Genomic DNA, 18,671 nt, shown 5'->3' with positions numbered 1-18,671 from the left:
GCCAATGTTCCGGCCCCGGAGATCCGGGCCCACTCGACTAGAGCCCAAGCGTCCTCAACGGCCTTCTTGGCGCAGGTCCCTATCCAGGAGATCTGTAAGGCGGCCACCTGGTCGTCCGTACATACGTTCACAGCCCACTACGCGATCCATCATCAGACCAGAGAGGACGCAATGGTCGGTCGGGCTGTGCTACAGTCAGTTGTACCTTGACTCCTACCCACCTCCAATGGTAAGCTTGGGAATCACCTAATGTGTAATGGACGTGAACAATCACTCGAAGAAGAAAGAACGGTTACTTACCTTCTGTAACTGTGTTCTTCGAGATGTGTTGTTCACGTCCATTACACTTCCCACCCTCCTTCCCCTCTGTCGGAGTCTCCGGCAAGAAGGAACCGGAGGGGTCAGGTCGGCAGGGATATATATACCCTGGAGCGGGGCGCCGCTCTGGCGGGAAGGAGGGGGCCCTGCCGGCCCGACGGGAGCCGCTAAGGGAAAAAGTTTCCGACGTCCGTGCACGCGGCGCGCGTACACCTAATGTGTAATGGACGTGAACAACACATCTCGAAGAACAACAGTTACAGAAGGTAAGTAACCGTTCTTTTCTGTGTATTATTCCTGGCTGCCAGTAAGAGGTTATACTGCTCACTCAACTTTTCTGTGCTTGTTTCTGCACCTGTAAAATGGAGAGAATATTTATCTCCTTCACAGGGATGTTGTGGTACATGAACTGTTAAATATTTGTAAAATATTTTGGACATGAAATAGCACTATATAAGTACACTTAAAAATACTGGTTAGATAAATTAGATTTCTAGAAACAGTTTATGCCCAAATATAAGCTGGTTCTGGCAACCTATATGAACGGCTCATATATATTCTTTTAAACTAGCATTTTTCAGACTCTTACATAAGCGTCAGGTAAATCGTTTTACACTGGCAAAATCACTTATTCACAAATGTAATTTTATTTTAATTGAAAAGGAGAATCTAAAGAAGTTGCTGGAGGTGTATGAGATGTTGGGAGAAGAGGAAGATATTGTCAACCCCTCAAATGAGCTGATTAAAGAAGGACAGATCCTTAAACTTGCTGCTCGTAATACATCAGCTCAAGAACGATATCTTTTCTTAGTAAGTATCAAAACTTGTTTTTGTCTGAGTGATGTTAGGCTCCTTTCAAATTCCAAGAAGCTGCCTGAAAGCAAGGGTGAAGTTTTCTCTCCATTTAAGTCAATGGGGAAATTTTGCCATTAACTTCACCTGGAGCCAAGATTTTACCCACAATGCTTTCTGGAAAATGACAAAAATCATTTAGAAAATAGTGTGTTTCAAACAGAATTAAACCAAGGTCCAGTAACATATCTCAGAGTAAATGCACTATTTAGTCTTTCTTAGTTGCTACAGCTATCATGGAGGCTATTCATTTATATTGATAGAATCTACTACTGTATTTGGGGTGCGTACATTTTTTAAATAAAAATATTTAAGATTCTATTCTAATTAGATATTATTAGACTATATTAGAATAGTATTGTATAGCAGTAGATTATTTAGCTAATCAAGTAGTCGGATTGAACATGCATGTGTGTTACTGGTATAATAATTATTAGATGTCCTTCAAAATCCTTGAGTGTGATGTGACCAAATGAGTCACATGGCCTTGTAGGAACCTAGTACCCCTGGAAAGTTCATACCCTCTTTTCAAATGCTCTCATTGCTTTACCTCATCACATTTCCTTGGTTCACAGACTCAGTTCTGTCTTTATTTTAGCACTGCTGGACTCCATCAATGATTCTTCTTTAATTCCCTTGTGGAATGTTTGATATAACTCACTGCTTCCAATATATTAAAATGGCAAATTCAAGCCCTGATTTGTGCCATTTGCTATATGGGCCACTGGCTGCTTCATGCTCTCTGGATAGTAAAGTGTGTATTTTCTGAGGGGCAGATTTCTGCTCTCCCATGTTTCTAGCAGAGGAATAAATTATTAGTAAAAGTCTCTGAACGCGGCTAGACATGATATTAAAATGAGGGACATAAAAAGTTCAGATGTGCCATATCTGTGATACAGACTTCAGCTGACGTGAATGTGGCTTAGACCATCAAAGGAATCATATAGAATCCTTCACCAGCCATTGTAGGTAATCCAGAATGATTCTTTTCTTGAGAGTGGTTTTCAAGTGTGCTCCAGAGATAAGCAAGCCCCTAGTCAACAGGACTTCCGAAGCTCTAAGAAATATTAAAAGCCGTAAATCATCTTAATGGGGTAGACTATGCTTCTATGAAATATAATTTAAAAATGTGAGTTTCTGGTTTTAATAATTCATAAGAAAAAACTGTTAACCATTATAGATCTGATTTAAATCTTCAAAAACACAAACTCATAGTAGTGGATGCCTCCCTGGGCTGAAATTCTAGGCTGTTAATGATTATTTAAAAGCTACAAATAATAAATGATACTAATAATACCTAGCTCTTGTATAGTGCTTTTCTTCAGTAGAAATCAAAGCATTTTACAAAAAAGATCAGTGTCATCAGTATGTCCACCTTAGCCTCATATAATTTTTCCCTTCCTTTTTTGGGTTTACGTAGTCTCACCATAACTTTGATTGGGGGCGGGGAGGGAAAGTACTGTGAAGAAAAGACAGAAATCTACCATTATATGAGTTGACCTAATAGACGGGAAATTCCTTCAGAGTCAATTTGCTGCTCTTCTAGTATAAAGATTTTAAGAAAAATCTATTTACCCAGTTGTTCATTTACCCAGTTGTATTGAAATCAGCATGGAAAATTCTCAACAAAAGGCTTACAGTGTTGCTAAACATCACATCCACTCAGTGTATTTGACTATAAACATTATGAAAATTACTGCACATATACAGTAGCTGGCTTTTAAATGTATCAATAGTTGGCTTTTAATTTTATTTCTAAATCCTATCCATATTATCAGTTCTTTCCATTTTGATTTTGTCTGACATTAACAAGCCTAACCACAGTCTCCCTCAAGTTGTTTTTGTAAGGTGATAGTGCGATTCATCTCTTAATATATTGTACTTGACTTTCTTTGTTATCGATGTGTCCTTTTTCTTTTCTTTTTTTAATAGTTCAACAACATGTTGCTGTATTGTGTACCCAAATTCAGTTTGGTGGGATCAAAGTACTCAGTGCGAACAAGAGTTGGTATTGATGGTATGAAGATTATAGAAACACACAATGAAGAATATCCATGCACCTTCCAGGTGTCTGGAAAAGAGCGAACATTGGAGTTGCAGGCCAGGTAAGAGACTTTTGAAACATTAAAAATATATCAGAATAGAGGAGAATTGTGGGACTGGTTGATTTGGAGAACTGGTAAGGTGATATGGAGCCTTTTATTTCTAAATCATTAGTTTAAAAATGGCTCCAGCTTGGTGGACTTCGAAATTGTCCTCACTGTTGTTTGGCCTTTTTGAATGAATTGGTGCCCTAGTTCTGTTTTAGTGGATAAGTTTCCTCTTTTCAGAAATCACTGCCCCATTTAGCCCTTATTGACAGCCTCTGCAGAAAGACCAAGGATTAAACAGGCATGCAGAAGTGACCTTTCATCCTGAACAGCGATGTTTGCAGTTCATGATAGAAGCATACTGTCAAGCACTGTAGAAAAGTTCTTGTGGTCTTTTTTGTGCACGTTGTATATGTTCTGTGAATAAACAAAGGCTTCATTGTAATCTGCATACTTAGCTTTATGGAAAAATCCTCTATAATTTAATAAGAATTATAATAATGCTCTCTCTAAAATGTAACAGATCTATATAAATTACCTTTAAAAGCTTTAAAATGTAATTGAAAATTATAATCTTGATACAGATTTTTAACTATCCAATATAATTTGATCGCAGGGATACAATTGTCAATTATATAGGATGATTCAAAACCCATAGAAAAGTTATTTGTATTAAATTGTATTAGGACTCTTCCATAAAGGTAAATTTGTCTTTAATGTTTTGATTCAATAATAGATTATTTTTTATTACATATCATACTGGTCAGAAATTGTCGTGTGGTGGCAGAAGTAACACCATACAACATGTCCACTGTATTCCACCTGGAGACAGATGCATTTCACATGTGAAAAGCATTTCGTATCTGTGAACAAAATGCAGTTATAAACTATTTTTATTTTGTTCAACTTCCAGGATTATTAGTACTTTCATTAGCACTAAAGTTATTTAGTTTAGGGGGAAAGCTTGTCTAGTTTTTGAGAACATTTTAGGATGTATTTCATAAAGATCATTCAAAATTTTGAAGTAACATGTACAAAAATGCCATCCTAAAAGTAGATCAGTGAGACTAAAATAATCTTAGTTGATGCATACTTTATTCTTAATGTATCCTATGCATAAATCTCATCCTATAAATTTGTCGTAGCTCTGATGAAATGTTTGCCCCAGGAATTCCCTTTTCCAGATAATTTTATATATTTATTTTCAGATTACTGCTTGAGTGCATTTTAGTGTTTCAGTCACTTTTTTTAAATAGAAGATCACTTCCTACATGGAGTGATTGCTTGTCTGATATGGGGATTACATACTACTTTTAAAAGTTGTTGGATTAGGGAGAATTATTTTGTTTAGTTAGAAGATTCATTTTTCCAATATTTACAAATGGTAAAGGATGAGGAACAGGACTCTGTCCTTCTATTTTAGGATTCTAGTTTTATTGCTAGTTGCAATAATATTACAAAATATATGTTTCACTGGAGGCATTCCCACCATAGATGGGTATGTGATCTCACCTGCACATCCCATCCAGCAGTAGGAAAAATCAAAATGGTGGGGGGGAGGGAGGGGCGTGAGAGAGAGAGAATTCTTTGTATGCACCTTACTTCACCAAAGTGAGTGGAGGAAGTATTAAATGAGTAGCAGAACAAAAAATACTGTGGTGCTATTGTAACACCAACGGACCCCAGTGGTCGGCGGGCAGGATCGAACTTGGGACCTCTGGAACTTAGTGCATGAGGCTCTACCGTATAAGCTAAAATCCAACTGGCTGTTAGCTAAGGCTATAGAGCAGACTCATTTTATCTCTCTCTTTAAGTGGTCTTGGTGCCATTGGATGGGACAGAACACCACACCCAGAAGGTGTGTGGGTTACACTCTTTCAAGTCTTCTTTTTTTCCTGATTCAAAATTCATGGGAAATTGGGTTTGTATTAACTCCATCACTAGATTACAGTAGTGCTTTTCTTGGGGTACAAGGCATATTTTCATAGGATTTGAATTTAGAAGCCTTACTGAGATGCTTTGAAAACAATTAATGTACAAGACGCTGGGTGGAAAATGCTTAGCTCTTCATCCTCTATAGACCTTCCACCCCAGTGAATTAAAGAAAACATACGAATGCTTGGTTTATAATGTTAAAACAAAATTTTCCTTTGTTTCTGTTAGATAATATCACCCTATTATGTCAACTCTTTTTATTTCTGCTTTCATTTACTTTAACTTTAATTTGAGGAAGAGTGCCGCAGGGAAAAGTTGATATACTGATGCAATTTCTCCCATTTTGGTTCATTTACAGCTATCTTAAATTCACACTGAAATTTGTGTGCTGTTTCTTTTCTACATTGTGCTTTAAGAAAGCTTAATGCTGGAAATGCCATTATTATATATGTTTAAAGAGTGCATTTAAGATGATCTTTCGAGTAGAACTTAATTCTAGTCTATTAAACTTACCAAGCTTCAAACCATGATTCTGATTCATTTTTAACTAGACCGTTTCAGGAGCACTACTGTTTTTATAAATGTTGGAATCATTTCGAAGTCTCTGCTTCTTTTGTAAGTTACAGCTTCATTCACCAACTACCATGAGCTAGTGTTTCCTAAGCTAGTTTTATACTAATATGTCAATGTTTGTTTTAGTTCTGAACAAGATAAGGAAGAATGGATAAAGGTAAACACATCTACATTTTGACTTACTTAAAAAAAATTATTTTTGGGCTGTGCCTGTGGTATTTAAGTTGAAATATTAACTTCTGATGTAATCAAATGCTGATCATAATTAATTCACATTTCTGGTAGTTTTGTTGTTGGTCATTAAATAGTTTAAATTCAAAGAGTCTATTAAATATTGTATGTTTGCGACCTTTATCCATTGTATTTATAACAGGCTCTTCAGAATACCATAGAAGCTTTTCAGCAGAGGAATGAAACCTTCAGAAATGCCATTGCAAAAGAATATGAGGACATGCCCATTGAAGTTTCTGTAAGTTGGGTTACTGTAGCTTTGTACAACTGGTGCCCTTTTTGTCCTTTTCCAGTTACAAATGCCATATTGCTGAAGAGTGTCAGAAGCTGCATATTCAGGCTTAGGATTCTTGTAGAAATGGAATTACAAAGTAATCATTTTGCTGGTCAACCATTTCCCTTTATGAGCCAGACCATGCCTTATAAACAATCCTGTTCTTTCTAAAATGAATGATGGAGTGTCCTTTCAGCAATGTGTTACAATCTTTGACTGGATTCTTTGTTAGCTCTCTCTCGCATAGATTTCAAAACATAGCTTGAGCTGTGCTTTGCCATTTCCTTTCCAGAGGAAGAGAATAATTATTTTCTCTACTAAAAATATTGCACAATTGTCCTTCTTTTCCCTCTTTAGAAGGCTGAGCTTGGGAAGAGAGCACCAAGATGGATCCGAGACAATGAAGTAACAATGTGCATGAAATGTAAGGAGCCCTTCAATGCACTGACAAGGAGAAGGCATCATTGTCGAGCATGTGGACATGTAAGTGGAAAGCCACATCTGCTAGCTGGGTGACCAGACGCTAGAACAGATCTAAACAGTTGTTCAGAGTCCCCATCTGGTGGCTGGTTGTTGTTCATGTTACTGCAGCAGAGAATTCAGCTGTGACCTTTGTGGTTTGTAAGAAGCAGCTCAATTAGGTGAGCTAAAAAAGGAGCAAAAGATGGGCAAAATGTATTGTAAATTGTTCTTAGCAGAGCTAGGTATCTAAATGTGTAAGATATGCAAAATGCCAGAAATATCAGTCCAGACTATATCAACTATGACCTATTCACTCACCTTGGGATGCACTATAAATAGAGCAAAACTACCGTGCTTTTTCCCTCATCTCCCAGTAAGTTATTTCTTTCTCCAGTAAGTGATGGTGCCAACCCGTTTTTAATCTTAGTCTCAGGGGTCATCCTGCGTGATTTTGCTTGATGTACATTTACATTCCTTTACTGCATTCATAGCTTTGCTTTTGTGTTTTGCACTATGCTTCAGGCATTGTCATTAGCTCTTTCTGATTAGCATTAACTCTTTTAGTAGTTTTTGGATTGCTTCCTCCAGCTTAGAGGTGCCCAGTTAAATGTGATAATTCCTTTTCCTTCTGCATGGTTGGCGATTCAGGAAATTCTTAATTGACTTCTTTTTGTATTATCTCTAATGCATGTCATTCCATTTCAGTTTAAAATGTTGTTTCATGGAGATATAAATATATTTTTAAAGGCTAATTTGGGTTGATGCCAGAAGTCTTTTCTAGATGTGATAGTTAATACTTCTCACTTAATTTTCATTAGAGGTTTTGGTTGAAGACCTTCTGATCTAGATTGGGTTGGGCTCAACAAAAAACATTTGTTTTAGTGGTGTATCAAAGTGCAGAGTACATAATACCGCGTATATACTATTCCAGTTAGCTACTACCACAGCCATCTAAAAAAGTTATTTTGACTCTCTTCCTTTTCACTCTCTTCCATTTTTCATGCTGGGCTTCTTTTTCTCCTCAGAGGAAGGAGCATTTGCTGCTGAAAAATATTTACAATAAAAGACCTTCCTCCTACACCTTTTAGGAGTCTAGCTTTCTTGTTTTAGTCTATTTAAAAGAAAAAAGTTCACTGTCGGGATACAACATGGAACTGTTTCAGTTGTTCCTCCCTTGGTGTGTGTTTGCCGTTGTTGTTTTATAACAAACTATGAAGCTGTACACTTAGATTTCGTAACAAAGTTAAAAGATGTTTTTCTGACAAAAGCAACAATTTCTTTTACAAAAAAACACAGTATCATTTTGTATGTATTGGAGTCTATAGAGCAGTGGTTCTCAACCCGCAGCCAAATCAGCACACAGCTGTGGCCCATGCATGTGACATCCTCAGGGCAATGCAGGTAGTGTATATATTGTGTGGATGTGGCCCATGCAACAGAGAGAGCTACATATGCAGCCCACACTGGTAAATGGGTTGAGAACCACTGGTATAGAGAATGAAATAGTAAGCGTACCTCTTGAGTGTTTCTTGCGGAAAAAGGACCACGAGAATAAACTGAGAATTTATATCTTCACGTCAATATTAAGGACAACTTGAATGTAAGATAAATTTGAAAGCTCTGTTTGACCTCAGTGAGATTTTAACATGTGCTTAAGGTTAAGCTTATTGTGTAAGCAACTATCCCGAATGTGGGGGATTTCCTGAATCAGGATCTAAATCGTAGAACAGTTGAAAGAATCCTAGTACTCATTTTATTCAGTCCAGCAATTTGAAAAGTAAAAAGCACTCACTTATTCAAGAAATAGTGAAATATAGTTAAAAATTAAGTTTCTTTTATATTACAATTGGTATGATAGATAGCACTGCCAGTGTCAGAACACAGCATTTACACCTCACTTGATCTACATTTTAGTAGTTTTTAAATTGATCACTTGATTTTGATGGTAATTTTGCTTGCTTAATCTTTTATTTCTTTTTCCTAAGGTGGTTTGCTGGAAATGTTCTGATTATAAAGCTCATCTTGAATATGATGGCAATAAATTGAACAAAGTTTGTAAGGACTGCTATCACATTATAATGGGTTGCACAGACAGTGAAGAAAAGAAAAAGAAAGGCATCTTGGAGGTATGATGTTTAAAGAATGAAATACTTGAATCTGTAAAATTCCTGCATGGGCAGGTATTGCTACATACAATAAGAATCTCTTGGCTCATCACTGGCTGAAAAGTCCTGTGAGCCAGTGAAAATTCTGTTTTTTTACCACTTCAGAAATAAACAATATTGAAGTTTGTAGCAAGGCCACCCAATCAGATTGCATATGCCAATTAGGTAAATCATTATAGCTGGCTGCAATGGAACTCCATGAAAGTTACTCTTTATCTCTGAGCCAATCAGATTGAATATGCATTCTCAAAGTTGATTTTTTTTTTTTTTTTTTTTTTTTTTTACTGGACTTCACCATATATCTCTTCAGTATGCTTGTTCAAAAAACGCCCCCAAAATATGCTATATCTTTGACATTTGTGGCCAGAATGGAGAGAATTGCAGATATTTCTGATGATATTCAAAATGCCCAAAACAAGATTTTGTTTTGATCAATATATGTAGCAGCACTCTGATTTACTCAGTAAACCTCTCAATATTAGCAAAAACATATCATTTTGAAAGAGATTTCTGTTGGGGTGAACATCAAGAGAAATTGACCTAAGACTGATTGACTGAAAAATTGATGGGGAAGAAGAAATATATAACACATGCATTGTAACATACAAGTACACATGGTAACTGTGAGAAGTTGCCCAGCATAACTGCAGTCTGTTCACTAATCCAATATTAAAACACTGCAAATCAAGTAGCTTCAAAATGTTTCTTTCCTTCCTCCTCCTAAAATGTGAACATCTCCTCAAAATTCTGTGTCTGAGGTGCAGGATAAGGTCAATATCTCATCAACCATCAGGTCTAGAAATGTGTGTTTGCTGAAGGCAGGGTATAAAGAGGATAGGAACCAATTTATATACATTATTGTCCAAGTCCGTTTTTATTAAATTCTTGCCATTTCTGAGAAATGCACTTATCCCAAATTCATGCCAATAAAATCTTAACACTACACAATCATGTATGTTCTCTCTACAGATTCCCAAGATGACTGAGTCCAAGTAATAGGTCACTCTATCAATATTCTTCCATTAATGTATTTAATTATTTCTCTTGGGTTTACCTAGGGTTAATGGTTGCATTCCAATATGATCCTTGAAAATACATTTCTGTTGGATGCTTTTATAAAATGTTGAATGCCAAAAGACGAGTGTAATTGTGATGGGTTGCTGGTAACATTTGGACGCCTTCATGGTAGACATGCTAGAAATCAGAGAGATTGTTTCAGATATTAAAGTATCTGGCGACTATCCATTGGTAGAGGTAGATGAAGAGTTAAGGGTGATTCTGCCACCTGCACTTTAAAAATTCTGGAGGAGCAAGGCAGATTGGGCATATTTAAGGTGAGGGAGGTTGAATATATATCTAGATACATTTTTATTTTTCATATACCCAATCCTGAGGCCCTTATTCAGTTTTTAATCAGGCGAACTCCCATGATCTTCAGCAGAAGTTCGCCAAGATTTGGCTCTCATTAGCACTTTAGAACATCTCTGAGAAACTTCCACAAATTGTTATAAATGGTGTCGTATTTAATTGTTCTGTTTCATGCATTCTTGTCAAAATCATGAAAACTTGAGTTTTTCTTAAGGAAAATATTTTCCTTCTGACACTTTGTACTGTCTCCCCACAGATTGAATCAGCTGAAGTCTCTGGAAACAGTGTCATATGTAGTTTTCTTCAATATATGGAAAAATCAAAGCCTTGGCAGAAAGCTTGGTGTGTTATTCCTAAACACGAAGCACTCGTGCTGTACATGTATGGTGCTCCACAGGTATGTAGCGAGGAAAGAGTGAAAACAAATAGGAAGTCCCTCCTGCCCCTCTCACTCCTTTGCCCCATTGTGGCATCTGTGGGGAAAGACATGTAACGTGAGAATTAGGGGAAATCTGTGTAGGCAGTGGTGTTGTAACAGTGTCAGTCCCAGGATATATATAGAGAAGGTGGGTGAGGTATCTCTTATTGGACCAGCTTCTGTCGGTGAGAGAGACAAACTTTTGAGCTTACACAGAGCTCTTCTTCAGGTCTGGGAATAGTCAAGGAGTTGTTTTCAGCCTGTATTGTGAACCAAAGCAGGTTTTTATCAGGATTTATTTCTTTTTCCTAGGATGTTAAAGCTTTGGCTACAATTCCACTACTGGGCTATGCAGTAGATGACACTCCAAGAAGTGCTGACCTCCCGCATAGCTTTAAACTGACCCAGTCCAAATCTGTACACAGCTTTGCAGCAGACAGTGAGGAACTGAAACAGAAATGGTTGAAAGTCATCCATTTAGCTGTCAAAGGTGAGACACCGGAATGTCAAAATGAATTGCAGATGAGTTTAGAGGAGCAGCCTGAATCTTCTAAAAAATCCGAGTGCTGAAGCTCAAGACCATGTTCTGTTTTAAAATAATCCAGTCAGATTCTTGGTTGATTTTTCATTGTTCAAGCAAAAGAAGCAAATTCTCCTAACTACTACATGCATCTCTTAGCACTTTATGTTGAAAAGATACTGATCTATTTAAAGATCATTTTCTTATATTTATGTTCTGTCAATAAAGTTAATGTACAGACCCATTCCACAGAATTTTTTTTTAAAAAAAAATCATAAATGCCATTAAAAGCACAAAATCTATTAACTTTAGTGTACTTCTTGTTTGTCTCAAAGTAAATTGCATTGTATGATTCACTTGCTATTGGGTTAAAGTTTGCTACTTTAATAAAGAATGTGGATATTTGATGCATCCTTTACATGTTAGGACTTTATCAGTATAAAAGATATACCTCCACGTTGCCAAAATAGATCTGTAGTGAAATATACAGGGACAGTTTGGTTTATTGTATCTAGTTTATAGAATTACTTACACAATGCTGTACATATGTTATATTCACTTTTTTAATGCAAATTGCTTTTATAATATTGGCTTTTGTCAGTTTATCAGGAAAAGAATCTAATTGTTTCAGTTTAGAAATTCATTGCTAAAATACAAAAAAAAGTACAATATATGTACAGTGTTAAAAAAAATTGTACTTGATTTTGCTTCATGACAATACGTAGGTTCTTATTAGTCTATAATTTATTTAAAATAAAGCATGTTTTCTCTTGCAAATTAAGAAGAGGGTTCTAAATTGAAAAAAATCACTCTTTAGTGATTTGTTTAACTAGCTTACACCTACTGATCTTGATATTTTTATACATTAAGAATTTTTTTTAAATAGCACTAATTTAAGTGGCATGTAATGGATTTGTGAGTTCCAGCTGTGTTTTTAAAAAAGAGTAGTCTTTTTTTGGTTTGGTTTGGTTCTGTGCCTGTTATCTCTTCAAGGTGCCGGTGCTACCTTTCTAAAATACAGTATGTGCTTTAGCAATTAACATCCTGATCTTAAATGATCTTCTGGGATCATATATTTTTTGCCTTTATGGTCATTGGAACACTTGGACGTGTTTAAAGTGTTTTAACTTTCACAAATACACATATTGCATCAGCTAGTGATAACTAAAAACTATCTGCAAGGATTATACATCATACTGTATGTTAGAGCCTTCTTGTATGAACTCGGATATAAAGTCTGATCCTGCAATTCTTGACTTGCATGAGTAGTCCTTACTCCTATTCAGTTCAGTAGGACTGCTCTTGGGAGTAAAGACTTATGTGTGTGAGTCAGGCTTTGAGTATTGGGTCCATGATGAATCTTCATTTCTAGTAGTCTTTTATGTAGGGGCAAATGACTCTGCTATAAGAGGATTCCACTGTAACATTTTAGATGGACTATAGGTCTTTATAGTGCATATGCAATGACTGTCTCTCTAATAGAGCAAATTAATCAACTTCTGACTTAAAAAACCTAAATGAAGTCTTTTTATTTTCTAAAATACAGCAATTAGTTAAGATGGTCCCAAGTCACAAAGTTCAGATTTAGATACAGTCTTCTCAAAAACTCAGGGGGATGGATCCAGAGTTTTGATTGGACCTATCTTTACAATTAGATAAAAATTAGTAACTTGAGTCAATATTTACTTTACCCCAAAATTTCTTTTTGTCACTCTAAGACAGACCTTACCCTTTTTTTTTATCATTATTGAGGGTGAAAGATTACCCTTCAGTCAACTGTTGTACTTAGGTATAGTCATTCACCTAATATCATTTACTTCTGAGCATCCCAAATCTTTCTGTATTGCCCAATACTTAGGGAGACCAGGGTGAGTAAAAGGTAGTCACAGCAAATTCTGTGCTAACTCTTTTATGCAACCTCACTGAAGTCAGTGGGCCAGATTCTCATCTCGGTTGTACTAGTGCAAATCTGGTGTAACCCTCTGACTTCAGTTTTTTACCCATGCGAGATCAGAATCTGGCTTCATAAAGTTGCCCAGGATGTATGTCATTGCACAGTTTGTCCCTTGGTCTTCACTTGATTTAGGCTGCTCTGCATGTAATCCTGTTCATTACTTTATTTTAATACAGTATATAATGTACAACTTAGTTTATTTAAAAAAAAAAATCCTTTGGAAGTGTAAAGAAATTCAAACCACTTCTACAATTCATACTATTTCCCTTAAAGTTGGGCCCACTCATACCCTTAGATTCATGCTGGTGCACAGGGGCAAACTAATGCATGGATCTGCTCATCTTGCACAGAAAGTGCGGGGTGACTTGGCCTCCTCCATGGTAGCATTGCCTTCTTTCCCCAAATGGTACGGTGTCCTGGGAACATCCAGGCTTAGGGCATGGAAACACATAGGCTGAGCTCTGGCCAGAAAGAACTACTTGGGGGTCAGTATTATATCTTTCCATGGCCATTCTCCTCAGTGGATATCTGCCTTCAAAAGGAGTTCCCAAGGCAACTGCTGGTTCTGGGAGCCTTGTCAGTGCATCTTGAGTGCACCCTGGAAATCATGTAGTCCTGGTCTACACTGGGGGGGGAATCGATCTAAGTTAAGCAACTTCAGCTACGTGAATAACATAAGTGAAGTTGACTTACTTAGATCGACTTACCGTGGTGTCTTCACTGCAGTGAGTCGACTGCTGCCGCTCCCCCATCGACTCTGCTTGCACTTCTCGCAACGCTGGAGTACAAGAGTTGATGGGAGAGAGTTCAGGGTCGATTTATCGAATCTAGACTAGATGTGATAAATCGATTCCCACTGGATCGATTGTTGCCCGCCGATCCAGCAGGTAGTGTAGACATATCCGGAGATTCCACCTGATCTATGAGGTTTCAGGGCCTATTCCATGAATGGACAACTCCCTCACCCACCCAATAAAAAGGAATCATGTAAGGAAAACCTCAGATTTATTTTCCTTTGCCACCTCCCACAGGAAGGGATGATCTGGATCGAAAGTAATAATATATAGCACTAATAAAGTGCTTCATATTTTCAAACCACTTCCCAAACATTAACTCGGTCTTCTTTGTGAGGCATATAAGTAGGCAGTATTTTCCCCATTTTCCTAGATAGGGAAAACTGAGAAGCAAAGAGATTAGGGTCTGACTCTTTTGAGAGATGCTAAGAACCTGCAACCTCTTCAGTTGGAGTTGTGGACAGTAGTCAGCACCTCTGAAAGACTAAGCCCTAAATGACTTCTTCCAAAATCAGACTATGAATTAGGGATTAAACCAGAATCAGAATATAGGTGTTCCAGTACCTGGTCCCTTTCTCATTCCTGGTCTATATTATCTCATTTTGAGCCATTAAAGTTCGTGTAAATCTGTAATTAGGTTTTGACCCAATATTTATTTCACTTTATTATACAGTAATAAAACAGTCTGCTTAAAGCCTATTCCCTTCTCAGTCAGCACGTAATGGGAGACAAGAATGATTTGATTACGTGTGCATTCTACAAGTATAAACACGTGCCAACCATTCTGGAAAAAAAGAATACAGACAGTGATGGAGAGAGGTTGCTTTCCTGGACCCAGTGACAACTCCTCCAAATATTTTACCCAGTACCTCACAGGCTAATCCACATAACCGCATGCGAAAGCTTCTGTTTAATTTTAAGGTTTATGTTCTGACTGCAAAGACACAAACTGAAAGTGGTAACTGCTATGCTTTAATTCCCATAACATTAGAACATCTGAATTATGGAGAAAAAAATTCTTTCCAACCCAACAGTTTAGATTGTGTCCAAATTTCAGCCCTGAGTGAGTTTTTTTTAAACCAAGTTTCCTAAAGAAAACACTGACAAATGTTAATTTTAGTAGCATGAAGAGATGCTACATATGTGTAAGTGACAAATGGGCATTCATTTATAATGTATGTGAATGCCTTAGCTACAGTATTTAAGCTCTGTGACCCCTATATTCGAGAAGTGCTCATTTTAAAATGTTTTATGTGATGAAGGATATTTTTGTGCAATTTAGAGCTTATCAAATATTTGACTACTTACTGATTTTGTCAGATTTAATTTTTTTTCTGTATTCTACCAGAACTATGGCTAATCAAAAAGCGTTAGTCACATTTATTTGACAAATAATGGTAAGATTTACAACATTATTTTTTCAATGTATTTTTCCTGATGTCTACAAGCACAGAATCTCGATTGGTAACCCTTTGCGTTATTTTTAATATGTCTTGAACATTTCTGCACTCCTGTTCCTATCTATTTTATTATGGCTTCATGTAATTACACTTGAATGATTAAAAGCTGTTAAAGCCTGGAGCATCTTGCAGCTTCAACTCTATTGACTTTGACAGGCGTATTTTTTGTATTTAAATACCCTAGTTCAACAGGAAAATGTTTTTTTGCAAAAAGCAAGCACTGAAAAAGGAAAACGTTCTCTTCCCATTGGAGTGGAATTTTTAAAAATATTTAAAGTATGTGTGCGCATCATATAATTGCAGCCTTTTACAAAGAGGATCTCAAAACTCTTTACTAACCTTTAATAAGTCTCATAATACCCTTGTGCGGTTAGAGGTGTATTATTCCTTCCATTTTAATATATGGGGTAAATTGAGGCAGGGAGACTAAATACAAAACACATATCCCAAGCCTGTATAGGTTTTGGAAGAGGTTACAGACAAGGATTCAAATTGGTTCTAAGTAGAGTGGTCAAAACTTTAAAACTTGAAAAGATGGGGAAAACTTCAAATACTTTTAATAAATCTTTTCCCCGTTTTTACTATATCTGTAGTTGGTCAAACTTTTAATTTCAAAAGGAAAACATGGAATTTCAAAAAAAGAAGTTGCCATTTTTTCCCATTTTTTTAACAAGTTCTCATTCTAAGAACACCTGTTTTCTTACAGGAAGTTTTAAAAAACATTAACTATGGAAATAATTCTAAATAATAAATTGAGACCCATCCATGAAAGTATATAGGGACAGATCCTGAGCTCGTGTAAATTGGCATAGCTCCAATGGAGCCTAAACAGCTATGATGTTTTACACTAGCTCTACATCTGGCCTATATTCTCTGAAGGCATGCTCATGAAAACCAGGATCACTCCATCTTTAGGCCTGCTGCGGTTACTGCCATTCACCTGGACTCATAGGACCAGATCCAACTCAAAATTAAGTTGGATCAAGTTCATAATCCTCTATCACACTGTTGCAATTTCCAAAACATCTTAACAATGGCGTAGGTGAGAATAAGCAGGTGGAAGTACTTGAGAACAAATAATTTGCTTTCAGGCAGATAATTCAAATAATAAGGAATGGGGTGGGCAATACCAACAATTGTATGAGCAGAATCTTACAATATAATTAATGGAGATATCCCATCTCCTAGAATGGGACGGGACCTTGAAAGGTCATCGAGTCCAGCCCCCTGCCTTCACTAGCAGGACCAAGTACTGATTTTGCCCCAGATCCCCAAGTGGCCCCCTCAAGGATTGAACTCATAACCCTGGGTTTAGCAGGCCAATGCTCAAACCACTGAGCTATCCCTCCCTCCATGCTTTTTAAAAAAAAAAAAAAATTGGAGAGGTCTGTATTGGTTTTACTCTGTAGTGTACTGTTTGTGATGAGCTTAAAATGAACTATAAAAAGAAGAACTTGTTTTATCCCAGCTGTTATCTACTTCATGGCCATATTGGTAAGAGGTCGTTAACTTACCAATATGGTTCTGACCCATTGGACTGTACTGAAATATATTCTTTGGATGAAAATTTACATATGCCAATCAGATTGCTTCTTTAGTCCTCTCTCCTTTTTATAAAACAATAGGGAGGCTTATTTAACATATATTTTTAAGACAATTATAATAGACTGATCTGATTCAGACAGCATTTTACAATCAAAAGTACACTGTGAATTAAAAATATAAGTAGTCTTTTGACAAAATTGTATATACCTTAAGGGGATAAAAATCAATACATAAGTGGATCTACTTTACTTGCCTGTTTACTGGTTCCAACTGATTTATAAGCTGAAATTCAGCCTAAATATTCAGCTAAATATTCAATGTGCTTTTTGTACTGCCTCTTCATTAAATTATTCTCACATTTATTCATGGCTTTGTCATCCCCATCCCTCCAAATAAATGTAGATTTTATTTCTCGACTGAATGTTAAAGCAGATAATTTTCATGAATAAAACATGTTGTTTCTGTCAATGTGTGATACTAACCTACTTCAATTTATAGTTTATCCTTGTGGATTCATAAACTATTTATGGTGGCAATGTTCAAGAAAGGGGAGGGAACTGTGTCAAAGCCTCTTTTACACAGAGATGCCATAATGTTTAGAGGAAGGAGGGCAAGTTTGTTATATATGGGGAACCATTTGCAATAGAAGTAAGGTATCTCCTGCTACCACTTAAGCTAATGGGAGTTTGACTGTTTACTTCAGTGGGAGTTAGATCAGCCCTACAGTGTAATGTCAGATATACATGCAGTGCATTAGAATCTCTCTTCATTATGAAAACACTGTTGCAGTTTAATTTGGAATAAACTGATTTTTTTGTTTGTTTGTTTAACAAACAAAAAAACCCTAACGTTTCGAAGAGGTGTAAATTTTGCTCTGATTTTACACTGAATTGCAAAATATCAAAAAAGAGGCAAAATTTAAGTTGTGCAAATATAAGTGGTAATTTTTCTGGTCAAGAAATATATGAATGTAAAATATTTGCAGATATTGTGTATATATTTTGTGTAACATATGTATATTTGGTCATAAAGATGGGAGCTGGCGTATTGTAAAATTAAGCACTTTAATTCCTGTTGAATACTTAGTTTGTATGCCGTAAAATAAAAGCATCATTAAGTACTGTTGACTATCTGTCCATGATTTATTGCTGTCCTGATAAATGATTTAAAATACAGTGCTGAGCATATAGATGACTGTGGAGAATAAGGGTTTGTCTATATAAGAAAGTTGTAATGGCTTAACTTAATGTGTGATCTTAAACCAATGGAAAATGTCATGTGGATGCTTATTTTAGTTTAAACTAGGTTTATTTCGATTTGGGAAGCTGTCTGTACAAACATAAATTTTGGTTGATGATATGAAGCTATTTTGAATATTACTTCAATGGGGTAAACAGTGAGATGGCAAAATTTGCAGATGATGATACAAAATAGCTCGATAGGTAAGTCCCAGGCAGACTGCGAAGAGCTACAAAAGGGTCTCTCAAAACTGTGTGACTGGGCAACAAAATGGCAGATGAAATTCAATGTTGAGAAAATGCAAAGTAATGCACACTGGAAAACATAATCCCAACTATACATATTCAATGATCAGGTCTAAATTGGCTGTTACTACTCAAGAAAGATCTTGGAGTCATTGTGGATAGGTCTCTGAAAACACCCACTCAATGTGCAGCAGCAGTCAAAAAAGCCCACATCTTGAATACTGAGTG

The 18,671-nt window shown here is 36.5% G+C and overlaps 1 protein-coding gene across 7 annotated transcripts in view; it reads left to right on the top strand.

The window, feature by feature from the left end:
- The window catches only part of FGD4 (FYVE, RhoGEF and PH domain containing 4), a 206,249-nt gene extending 188,154 nt beyond the window's left edge, over positions 1-18,095 (top strand). For all 7 annotated transcript variants that reach the window (XM_034780008.1, XM_034780025.1, XM_034780032.1 and 4 more), the window contains 8 exons: positions 982-1,128; positions 3,103-3,275; positions 5,895-5,925; positions 6,142-6,237; positions 6,631-6,756; positions 8,721-8,861; positions 10,525-10,665; positions 10,999-18,095. In XM_034780008.1, the coding sequence (XP_034635899.1) occupies positions 982-1,128; positions 3,103-3,275; positions 5,895-5,925; positions 6,142-6,237; positions 6,631-6,756; positions 8,721-8,861; positions 10,525-10,665; positions 10,999-11,256 (1,113 nt within the window). In that variant the 3' untranslated portion in view covers positions 11,257-18,095. The remainder of the gene's footprint in view (positions 1-981; positions 1,129-3,102; positions 3,276-5,894; positions 5,926-6,141; positions 6,238-6,630; positions 6,757-8,720; positions 8,862-10,524; positions 10,666-10,998) is intronic.
- Positions 18,096-18,671: the final 576 nt, after the last annotated feature.

Source organism: Trachemys scripta, chromosome 1 (genome assembly GCF_013100865.1).
Source record: "Trachemys scripta elegans isolate TJP31775 chromosome 1, CAS_Tse_1.0, whole genome shotgun sequence".
Taxonomy (NCBI): domain Eukaryota; kingdom Metazoa; phylum Chordata; order Testudines; family Emydidae; genus Trachemys; species Trachemys scripta.
Note: the sequence above shows the minus strand (reverse complement) of the source record. Positions and strands in the feature narration are given on the sequence as shown.